The 12703-nt window shown below is 33.3% G+C and overlaps 2 protein-coding genes across 2 annotated transcripts; both read left to right on the forward strand.

The window, feature by feature from the left end:
• The first annotated feature begins 244 nt into the window (after positions 1-244).
• LOC140432118 (uncharacterized) lies at positions 245-736 on the forward strand. Its single transcript, XM_072519956.1, has one exon. The coding sequence runs from the start codon at positions 245-247 to the stop codon at positions 734-736; it is 492 nt and encodes a 163-aa protein (XP_072376057.1).
• Positions 737-2293: 1557 nt separating this feature from the next.
• LOC140432119 (uncharacterized) lies at positions 2294-2776 on the forward strand. Its single transcript, XM_072519957.1, has one exon. It carries the CDS (start codon positions 2294-2296, stop codon positions 2774-2776), a length of 483 nt encoding a protein of 160 aa, XP_072376058.1.
• Positions 2777-12703: the final 9927 nt, after the last annotated feature.

The following is a 12703-nucleotide window of genomic DNA, read 5'->3' on the forward strand; positions in this document are numbered from 1 at the left end:
GCAGCTAATATTGGTCGATTAACTATTCTGCCGGCGACGTACATTGGGTAGCCCACGTCATATGCATGAATATGCACAAGATGCAATGACATATGTTCGTCATTACGGCCGGCCAGATCTCTTTATTACTTTTACCTGTAATCCAAAATGGATAGAAATTACTTAATTGCTGCTTCCCGGACAAACATCAAATGATAGACACGACATCACAGCACGTATATTTAGGCAAAAAATTCGGTCCCTGATGAACTTTATTGTTAAACAACGCGTCTTTGGAGATACTCGATGCTGGATGTATTCAATCGAATGGCAAAAGCGAGGCCTGCCGCACGCACACATTCTTATTTGGTTAGTGGAAAGAATTCAGCCTGACCAAATAGATGATATCATATGTGCCGAGATTCCTGATCATGAAGTCGATCCAGACCTACATGATGTTGTTACTAATAATATGATTCATGGACCGTGTGGCGCCATCAATCCCCAATCACCTTGCATGGTCGATGGAAAGTGCTCTAAACGATATCCACGGAAATTAACGGCGGAGACTGTCACTGGCAACGATGGGTATCCGCTGTATCGGCGTCGATCACCAGATGACAACGGTCGAACTGTCACAACGAAAGTGAAAAGAATGGATTTCGTTGTCGACAACAGTTGGATTGTTCCATATTTGCCACTTATTCTAAAACGTTCAAGACACATTGCAACGTTGAATACTGCAATTCAGTTATAAGTCCATAAAATATATTTGCAAATATGTCACGAAAGGCAGTGATATGGCGGTTTTTGGATTTCAATCCTCAAATACCAACGATGAAAATTTCACGCTATCAAGTTGGTTGTTATGTGAACTGTAATGAAGCGATTTGGCGTATATTCGCATTTCCAATTCACGAACGTCATCCTACTGTTATACATTTGGCGGTGCATCTGGAGAATGGTCACGAGTATATTTTACGGCTTCGAATGCTACGCAACGTGCTAAAACACCTCCAGCAACTACATTGACCAGTTTTTTTGCAATCTGCCAAAGCGATCAGTTTGCACGAACTTTGCTTTACTCGGAGATGCCACGTTATTATACTTGAAATGCTTCATCCAAGAATTTTCAAAGACGGAAGCAAGGTGATACGGTTCCTGGGTATCCAGATGTGCGTTCTACTAATGCTCTTGGTCGTATGTATACAGTTCATCCAAAGAATGATGAATGTTACTATTTGCGGTTGTTGCTGGTAAATGTGCGTGGGCCAACTTCATTTGAGACACTACGAACTGTTTAATGGTGTAATATTCCCAACATATCGTGCTGCATGTGAAGAATTGAACTTATTAGAAAACGATACCCATTGGGATAACGACAATCGCTGAAGCCATTATCTCTGCATCTCCAAGTCAGATACGCACATTATTCGCTATCATATTTCGACATATTTTCCATCAAACCCATGTAACCTGTGGCACAAATACAAGGATAGTATGTCAGAAGATATTTTACATCAAAGTCGTGTCAGTTCCAGAAATCACGATATTGAGATGAATGAGGAGATACATAATCGTGCTTTACTCTTGATCGAAGATATGTGTTACCTCATGCGCGGTAATTTATTAATCAGGTTAGGAATGCCAGCGCCAAATCGTGAAATGAATGACGCATTTAATCGAGAATTGGAACGGGAACGTGAATATGATCACCAGGAATTAGATTTAGTAGTTCAAAGGAATGTACACCCTGTTAAATTACCAACAAAAGAAAGTTTATGATACTTTAATGAAGGCAATCGCTGATGAAAATGGTGGTTTATATTTCCTAGATGCCCCTGGTGGAACTGGCAAGACATTCCTTATGTCATTAGTTTTAGCAACTGTTCGGGCGAGATCCAACATAACGGTTGCAGTTGCTTCTTCTGGAATAGCAGCCCACATTGTTTAGAAGGATGCCGTACGGCTCATTCAGCATTCAAATTACCGTTAAATCTTCAAACTATTAAAGAACCAACGTGTAATATTGCAAAACACTCAGCAATGGCCAAAGTTTTAGCGGCATCGAAAATCATCATCTGGGACGAATGCACAATGGCGCATAAACGTTCATTAGAAGCACTTAACCGAACATTAAAAGATTTACACAATGACTCGAGATGTTTTGGAGGAGCAATGATTTTACTGTCTGGCGATTTCTGCCAAATTACTGCCAGTAATTCCAAGATCTACGACTGCCGATGAAATAAACGCTTGCCTAAAATCGTCAAATCTATGGCGCTATGTGAAGAAACTGCAGCTGACAACAAACATGAGAGTTACATTGCTTAATGATACATCTGCTGAAGATTTCTCGGAGCAATTGCTGACTATCGGTAATGGTCAAGTACCTGTCGATGAATCGAGCGGATTAATATCATTTCCAAATAATTTCTGTAATTTTGTCTCATCAAAAGACGAACTTATCAACAATGTATTTCCAAATAGTATTTCTAACTACAAAAATAATGAATGGTTGAGTGAGCGAGCAATTTTAGCGGCTAAGAATAAAGATGTAGATGACCTGAACTACATAATTCAAAATAAGATCATTGGAACAATGCCTTCATTCAAATCTATTGACTGCGTCACAAATGAAGATGAAGCCACCAACTATCCAATTGAATTTTTAAACTCTTTGGACGTGCCTGGCTTACCACCGCACAATTTACGCCTAAAGGTTGGCTCCGTAGTAATCATGCTTCGAAACATAAACCAACCAAAATTGTGCAACGGTACGCGTTTTAGTGGTTAGTAAATTGATTAACAATGTTAATTACGCTACGATAATGATAGGAAAATTCAAAGGTGAGGAAGTTCTCATTCCGAGGATCGCGATGATCCCAACCGATATGCCGTTTGAATTTAAAGACTTCAATTTCCGATACGTCTTGCATTTGCATGACCATCAACAAATCACAAGGCCAATCCTTAAAAGTTTGTGGTTTAAATCTAGAACATTCATGTTTTTTCCATGGTCAATTATACCGTGGCATGTTCACGGGTCGGAAGACCATCTGCGTTGTTTGTTTTTGCGCCTGATAATAAAACAAAAAATGTCGTGTATCACAAGGTACTTAAGTGAAGAGCAACCTATGTACTAAAATACAGAAATAATAATGAATGATTAATGTAGTTATTTAATTTTTTTTTGTATTTTTTCCAATAAAAAAAACACAATCTGCCTTATTTATTGCCATTAAGGCGGAACAAAGTTCGCCGGGTCAGCTAGTACTATATATATATATATATACTATATATATATAGATATATATATATATATATATATATATATATATATATTGTTATGATTGTTAATTTTTGAGTTCAAACTTAGTTTATTGAGCCAATAAAAAAATTATAGCTTATCTGTTATCGAAAGTAAAATAATTCTTATATTACCTGTGTTCGATGGATTCAAAAGATTTCTTAGTTGTCTTTTATCGGGATAGAGAAGAAAGGTTAATAATACAAATATATTATATTACAAAGATTTACGTTTCTTTATTTTATATGAACGAATAAAACAATTATTAAATTTTTTCGTTATCTTATCAATCAGCATACAAGAAAATAAATCAAATTATTATGATAATAAGATTATAAAGCTACATACATTTATATTACGTGAAAAACCAATTTTACTTAAAATTTTCTTTACTTAAAAAAAGAAACCACAAAACTTTAAACTTTTGATTAGCCTAACAAAACCTCAGTTCTTAAATTTGAATGCTAATGACCATGATGTCGAAACGATCCTTCACAGATATAAAATTCAATTGTACAAACACTTACAGTTTATTTTCTTTTTGAGTTGTATGTTGGAACATACCCAGAAAAGTCCAGTCTCCTCAAAGATGTGATCTCCCCTCTTTGGCACCTCGGCTCCTTCTGAACGTCTCTGCAAACCTCCTGCAGACTACACAAAAAACACCTGATTTACTTCTCCAAACTCCGCTACTTATTTATGACACCAGGACCTCCTTTTGTCAACTTGATGCCGTAAGAATACTTTCACATATACTTTATAAAATGGCCCACGGTAGATACAAAGACCTCTTTTAATCTACTTGTTATCTCCTTCTTCAAACTATTCACTTCTTTTCGTTACGCCGGTATCCAAACTCACAAACCACACCCTATCTTGAGAAAAACGACTGTTTTCCTTTCGATGACCAAAATATGACTAACTTCTCCTCTCTCATGATCGACTCACCAAATTCCCATTTTAAAAACGACCGTCCAATCAAAAGCTTAAATTGTGTTTATCATGATTTTGGAAAAGCCTAATTTCGGTTTCAGAGAAAACTAAATAGCTTACTTTAAAATTGGTTTTTTTTTTTCAATACATCATTTATACATATTCAAAAGATTAAAATATGGTCATTTAATACTCGACTATACAAACAATGAAAAGATTATTAACTTGCAGGTAAAATGTCTTCTAATTCTAAACAAAGGTTTTTTGATAATTTTGTTTGCAACGGAAACAGGTCGTTTGCCAAACAAATTTCTATTCTTATCTACACTAAATCTTATCGCTGGGCGATGGAACACTATCAGTGGAATTTCGAAAATTGGAGGAATTGTCTCTTTACTGACGAGTCCAGATTTTGTTTGTATACGAATGATGGCCGAATATTGGTGTGGAGGGAAAGAGGACAGCGTTACAATGAAAATCTGAGAGTCCCAACCACTCTTTGTGGAGTTGGGATCGTTTGCGTGTGGGGAGGCATATGTTTTGACGGTCGCACGGACTTGGTCGTCTTAATTAATTGAGACAATGACTGCTACACAATATTGAGACAGAGTCATAGTACCGATAGTTGTTCCATTTTTTGGTGTAATCGGCGAACAATTTGTTCTGATTGATAATAATGCTCGCCCTCAATTGTTAACGAGTGTATAGAAGCTCATGGCGTTAAAAGAATGGAGTGGGTCACCGTATTCACGTGATATGAATTGCATTGACCATGTTTGAGTCGAAATGTCTAGGCAACAAAATAGGCTCTTTAACCGCCCCAAACCTTAGATCAGTTGGTCAATACATAACGCGCGATTTGGGAACGTATACCGCAGCAGTTCATCAATAATTTAATAAGAGGTCTTCCAAATAGAGTTAGAGCACTAAAGTGATACAGAGGTGGACCCAGACACTATTTATTTTTTTTTCGGGATATTAGAAATTGAGCAGGAATAGAAAATTTTAGGTTGTTAATTTTACAATTTTTGTTTATTTCTATTTTTTTTTCTTAAAGAATTTCTTTCTTTCGGTTCATCGGTATGAAAATACGAAGTAAAAATAAATCTTTATTTATATTACTCCATTTTTATATTTGACCTTATGAACAAAAAATAAAATACACATTTTCATAATATCCACTTCAATTGTTGAGAAGTGTATATATATGCGTTAATGCAAGAAAAATCGCTGTCATTTCAGCAGTGTATATCGATGATTCAGCTGGCAATTTTAATAATCTTTTAAATCCACTTTGAATATTAATTAATGCACATCCTACTTTGATTTGTACTTTAGATCCATCTGTATAGTAAAACTGATAACGTGGCCAGTTATGCCGTATAAATGATTAAAAAGCGACAGTATCTAAATTACTGTCCATAAAAAAGATAGTATTATATTTTGAAAAAAAGCTCTTCTAATCCATGGGAATACATAAGTGAAACTTGATTTTCATACATATTGAAAGTATGTCGGTATTGAGATATCCTCAAGTAACTGTTTACCAAAAGAGAACATTTTTTCTTTGTCCAATATTTATTGAGTTAGATCTAAAATTGGAAAATATGAATATCCTGTAGATAGTTAGTATTTTTCTGTTAATTTTATCACTTATTTATACGTATTTATCACTTTAAAACTCCCGTCAAAATTTCAGAGGTGATTCTATCGCATCAAACTTCCATTATATTAACGGCTTTCCCATGCATGCTCTATTGGATTTAAGTCGACTCTTAGGAAAAAAATGGTAATAAAGGAATTTCAATTTTATCCAAGTATTCCCATGTTATTTTTACACTGTGTGGACGAGCATGCTCTTGCATCAAAGGAAAGTTTACTCCAAAAAATAGGGCAAATAGCACTACGTGATCTTCCGAGTATTGTTCAATATACCTTTCAACGTTTAAGATGCCCCATTGAATTGTAACAAGTTCTGTGTAAGCCTCTAGGGAAACACCTGCTCACACCATTATACCACCTCCACCAAACTGAACTCTGGGAGTAAAACAACATTGCTGGAAACGTTCATTAGCTCTTTTCCAAGTTCTAGGCCACCCATCTGATGAATATCCGTTAAATTTTGATTTATCCGTAAAGAGCACCGCACCCCCTTTTTCAACACCATAATTAAGATGATCTGAAACGATAAGTGTTATAGCTGTTAATAGAGACCCGTGACAGGTATTCTGATCCTTAATTCATATTAATTGATTGATTCATATTGGACACCATTTAACCGTTTAACAAGTACTGGTGCTGATAATGTGCAATCACGTATCAATTGCAATCGAATCAAGCGATATTTAACTGGTGGTTATTTATTTGTGGTTCTCTGCCTACATTGACCTATCCTGTGGTGTATTGTCACGTAATCCGAAAAATTTTATACCACATTAAACACTGACCTGTAAGAAATTCCCAAATAATTTGCGATATAACGAATACTTAAAATAATGCTGTTTAATTTAAGACACTATTTCACATTACTAATAAAAAATTTGTGTAAGTCTGTTGTTGGCAAAAATCATCTAAATAAGATTCAAATGAGAAAAAAAGTTATCGCTAATAAAACATAAAATAAAATTAAAAAGAAATCAAATAAGTTTTTATAAAACAACGAAAAAGAAACCCGAGTCGATAGCCGTAGAGAACGGTTTGTTTTGATATTGCTGTCGATGCGAGTTTGATAGTGATCGCTATTGTGTTATTTTGTGAATTTGTTTAGTGCAAATTAGGCCCATAATTTGGTACTCCAAAAAATATAAGTATGGAAGAAGATGCTATTGGAAGTCATAGACCGCCCGATGAATTACATTCCGTAAACACGTCTGAAAAAACTAATATTGATGATAACAGGTCTGTAAATACTTTAATTGATTTTGAAAACCGGTATAAACCCAGCGATAAGGCCCCATTCTTTGTATATATTGAACACAAAAATAAAAATATCGGTAGGTTGTTTCCAATGAAGGTAGGACATTTTTTATTAAATGATTCGTCCATTAAAAATGATGTACTTGATATAAAAACAGTTGGCATTAATAGGGTAAAAGTCATTTTTAAAACTTATTCTATAGCAAATAAAATAATTAATCATGATTTAATAAATAAAAATGATCTTATAGCTTATATTCCAAAATTTTATACACATAGAAAGGGCATAGTCCGTATGGTTGATACCTTCTTTTCGGAGAATTATTTAAAGGATGCGATAATATCCGAGAGACAAGTGGTAAATGTTCAAAGGATGCAACGAAAAGTAACGAACAACGATGGCACAACTCAATTAGTACCAAGACAAATGATAATTGTAGAATTTTTGGGAAACGAGGTTCCACAAAACATAATAATTAATTTATGCAACTTTTCAGTAGATCCATACATACACCCGGTAGTGCAATGCTATAAATGTCTCAGATATGGTCACTCCTCAAAACAATGTAAATCTAAGGACAGTAGATGTAAAAAATGTACAGACACCACCCATACTGTAGAAACTTGTAATGAAAATAATCATTGCATATATTGTAAAACCAACGATCACACCTCGTTGTCTAGAAAATGTCCAATATACGAAAAACAGAAGAAAATTAAAGCAATAATGGCATCAGAAAATATAACATTCAGAGAAGCAGAACAATTACATAACAATCCAAGTTACGCAAAAATAATAACTAATAATAGATTTTCTATTCTAAATAACACTTCCAATTTTCCCACTTTACCTACCTCGTCTAACAATGTCCCTAATTTCACATTAAATAAACCGGTAAGGAAAACTATTCATACTTCTACAAATAATAAACGTAAAGCAACTTCTCCACCAATTTTACCCCATACCTCTGCGTCAACTTCTATCAAAAGACCTACCCCTAAATCTAATCCTATAATACCCAATCCCTACAGGGACGAATTTATTGACTATAAAGAGAAACTTATATTACTTGTCACATCTCATATTAATCAACTTATGTATACCAATAATCAATCTCAACCTATATGCAATTTAGAAAATGAATTAAGAAAACTTATTTCTAATAATTTAGAAGAAACAGGTAATAACAGAGAAACGGATAATTTAGCGACGAGTGACAATGAAAGCATTCACTCGTATTATTAATTTCAAAATGCACAGTCAACTTACTCAATCTTCCTTAAATATTTTACAATGGAATTGTAGATCGTTAGTAAGTAATAGGGATAGTCTCATAAATTATATTAATAATTCTCATGTAGATATTATAATTTTATCCGAAACTTGGTTGAAAAACCAAATAGACTTTAAATTAAAAGGGTATAATTTTGTTTCAAAATGCCGTGAAAGTGGCTATGGCGGTGTAGGCATTTTCATACTTAAGGGCATTGATTATCAAATAATTAACATTAACTATAATTTTAATACCGGAATAGAAGTGTGTGCAGTCTTACTTAACAAAATTAATATATCTTTTGTGTCTATATATAAACCATCTGACATCAGAGTAGAAAAGACTGATTGGATACATTTATTTGAACAATTCGATTATAATAAAACAGTTTTTTGTGGTGATTTTAATGCCCACCATTACATGTGGGGTCCGATCCCGGATGACCGTAATGGTAGAATATTAGTCGAAAGCATGGATTTTTTCGAATTAGTTTCTCTAAACGACGGATCACCTACTAGAATCGCCGCGAGTGGCAATCATTCTGCCGTTGATTTGACTATCACCTCAGCCTCATTAACAAATCGTATAAACTGGTCAGTATATCCCGACACATTGGGATCCGATCATTTTCCTATTAAAATAGAGCTTAAAATTAATCCTACTTCTTTCCTAATTAATCCATCAACAAAATGGAACGATTGCCGCGCTGACTGGAAGCTATTTCAGACAGATTTAGACAAACAATTATCCACATTTTTATCATCTAATAATCTTTCTAACGATGAGAAGACAGCCCTATTCTTTCAGACTATCTCTCTAGCTGCTTCCAAATCTATGCCCATAAAAAAACCTTTTACTCCCTCAATTCCAAGGCCTTATTGGTGGGATGAGGAATGTACATTCATAATAAAAAAAGGATCAGAAGCATTGACAGCGTATCGAACCCAAAGTAACTATAATAATTACATAAACTATAAAAATATAGCAGCCCAAACCAGACGATTATTTAAAACAAAGAAAAAAAGTAGTTGGATAAATTTTTTAAATCGTCTAAACAAAAGCACACCTCTTTCAAAAATATGGTCAACCGTCAGATCAATTTCCAATAACTATCAGTACAACAAAAAACCTCAACTTTCTGAAAATCTCATTAAACAGATGTTAGACCAACTTGCACCTTCATCTGCCTCTGGTAATGTTGGTAGGATTAAAGAATTTTTTCGTTTTAATACTAGTGTAGATTCCATGTCAAAACCTTTTACTCCTTCAGAACTTGATTTCGCACTAAAAAATAGCAGAAATACAGCCCCCGGTTTGGACGGTTTTACTTATAAGATATTGGACAAATTGCCGTCAAATGCCAAAGATGTTCTCTTACAAATTTTTAATAGTTGGTGGTTGAAACAAGAATATTGCGATACTTTAAAAAATATTATCATATGCCCTTTACTCAAATTTAACTTAAACCCAGAACTTCCATCATCTTATAGACCCATTTCTCTATTATCATGTGTGACAAAATCCTTTGAAAGGCTTATAAAATTTAGATTAGAACATTTTATTGAAAGTAGTTCAGTTTTTCCCTACTCACAGTATGGATTTCGTAGAGGTCGAGGTACCATTGATGCTCTCATACATTTAGTTACGGATATTCAACTCTGTTTTTCAAAAAACGAATTTATGCTATGTTTGTTTCTAGATTTAAAGGGTGCATATGACGTGGTTGATTTGGATATATTATATTCAAAAATGGTGGGGTGTGGTATTGATAAAAGATTATCTGTAAATATAATAAATTTGTATGTGAATAGAAAAATATACTTACGGGACCATAGAAATGTATTACACGGTCCAAGAATATTATATAACGGTCTCCCACAAGGCTCAATTCTAAGTCCTTTATTATTTAATGTTTATACTGCAGATCTGCATGGTTTGATGGATGAAAAATGCAAAATAATTTAATATGCAGACGATATATGTTTATATACCAGCCATAAATCCTATGAAGATTGTATGTTGAAAGAAATAATAAGTTAGACTTACTCACAATCAATTTAATTTAACTAATCGGACGACCGGTTTCGCTTTCTATAATATGCAAAGCATCTTCAGGTCACGATACAAAGTTAAAATGCTGAAAACAATAATCCCATATTAGGGTGTTGTCTAATAAAGATAAAAAACATAGGTAGGTGATATAAATTATATAAATTACAGTAATTATGCCAATATTACATGTCTGTGGTTTTATAAATGAATAAAAATAATAATAATAAAATGTTTAAGCAGACAAGGTAAGACCCACAAATTGGTAACATCGTCTATTAAACTGTAATGAATCAATAAATAAATAATCAACTAAATAAACATTACTTACATGCCGGTACTCTATTAATTGATGGTTGAAAGAACATGGTTCAAACTATCTTGGATTGTTGATTGGAGAACTCAGGTTAACTATTGTAATTGTTTAACAGTAAACTGGGAAGTTCTTGAGGAGACAGATTTTATCCAATGAAGTAGAGATAGGTGGAATGTATTGTTTGTTTTATGAAAGTAATGTTCTATACCATTAATTTCTTTAAAGTTATTTAAGTTTATTCTGGAGATATATTTATGAAATGTGTGTTATTTATTGAGATTTTATGTTTTGTTCTGGAAGGTGACAGTTGTAAGACAATGAATAGGAATGGATGTACAGATTGTGTGGGTGTGCAATTGTATAATCTTGTAGTTATCAAAATTTCTTTGATAAAGTTGTTGCAATATCTGGCAAATTATTGTAAAGTCCAAAGATTTTTATGTTAAAATTAAATTAAGACACTTTTACACACACAGAAACACACAGAAAACACTTTAAAAAAACGGGGGACGAAACAAACATTTAATTTAAAATAAAAGGAGAGGATTTCCAAAAGAACTACATTTCTTACTAGGAGACAATGAGTTTTTTATGTGCTGTATATCAGATTTTAGAGGTAAACTTGACAAATGTAGGTTAGAGTGTAAAAAATCTGATATACAGCACATAAAAAACTCATTGTCTCCTAGTAAGAAATGTAGTTCTTTTGGAATCCTCTCCTTTTATTTTAAATTAAATGTTTGTTTCGTCCCCCGTTTTTTTTAAAGTGTTTTCTGTGTGTTTCTGTGTGTGTAAAAGTGTCTTAATTTAATTTTAACATAAAAATCTTTGGACTTTACAATATTTGCCAGATATTGCAACAACTTTATCAAAGAAATTTTGATAACTACAAGATTAATACAATTGCACACCCACACAATCTGTACATCCATTTCTATTCATTGTCTTACAACTGTCACCTTCCCAGAACAAAACATAAAATCTCAATAAATAACACACATTTCATAAATATATCTCCAGAATAAACTTAAATAACTTTAAAGAAATTAATGGTATAGAACATTACTTTCATTAAAACAAACAATACATTCCACCTATCTCTACTTCATTGGATAAAATCTGTCTCCTCAAGAACTTCCCAGTTTACTGTTAAACAATTACAATAGTTAAACCTGAGTTCTCCAATCAACAATCCAAGATAGTTTGAAACCATGTTCTTTCAACCATCAATTAATAGAGTACCGGCATGTAAGTAATGTTTATTTAGTTGATTATTTATTTATTGATTCATTACAGTTTAATAGACGATGTTACCAATTTGTGGGTCTTACCTTGTCTGCTTAAACATTTTATTATTATTTATTTTTATTCATTTATAAAACCACAGACATGTAATATTGGCATAATTACTGTAATTTATATAATTTTATATCACCTACCTAGGTTTTTTATCTTTATTAGACAACACCCCTAATATGGGATTATTGTTTTCAGCATTTTAACTTTGTATCGTGACCTGAAGATGCTTTGCATATTATAGAAAGCGAAACGGGTCGTCCGATTAGTTAAATTAAATTGATTGTGAGTAAGTCTAACTTATTATTTCTTTCACCTTTTGAAATGGACTCACACAAGCAACACATTCATGAATTGTATGTTGAATCTAAAACTTAGCTTTAGTAACTTAGATAAGTGGGTGAAACAAATGGGTTTTAGTATATCACAAGAAAAATCTTCGATTGTATGTTTCACTAGACGTAGACAAAAAGTCACAGGCAAATGCCAGATAGGTGATTATAATTTCCCCTTAGCAGAAGAGTATAAGTATCTAGGCATGATCCTAGATAAAAAACTCTTGTGGTCCAGCCATATAAAGTACGTAAAACCAAAAGTGCGAGCGTGGAATGAACCTTCTGCGTTTCGTTT

Source organism: Diabrotica undecimpunctata, unplaced genomic scaffold (genome assembly GCF_040954645.1).
Source record: "Diabrotica undecimpunctata isolate CICGRU unplaced genomic scaffold, icDiaUnde3 ctg00002872.1, whole genome shotgun sequence".
Taxonomy (NCBI): Eukaryota; Metazoa; Arthropoda; class Insecta; order Coleoptera; family Chrysomelidae; genus Diabrotica; species Diabrotica undecimpunctata.

Excerpts from the sequence above, each read along its gene's own strand:
- LOC140432118 (XM_072519956.1), top strand. The coding sequence starts at position 245 with ATGAACTTTATTGTTAAACAACGCGTCTTTGGAGATACTCGATGCTGG.
- LOC140432119 (XM_072519957.1), top strand. The coding sequence starts at position 2,294 with ATGAGAGTTACATTGCTTAATGATACATCTGCTGAAGATTTCTCGGAG.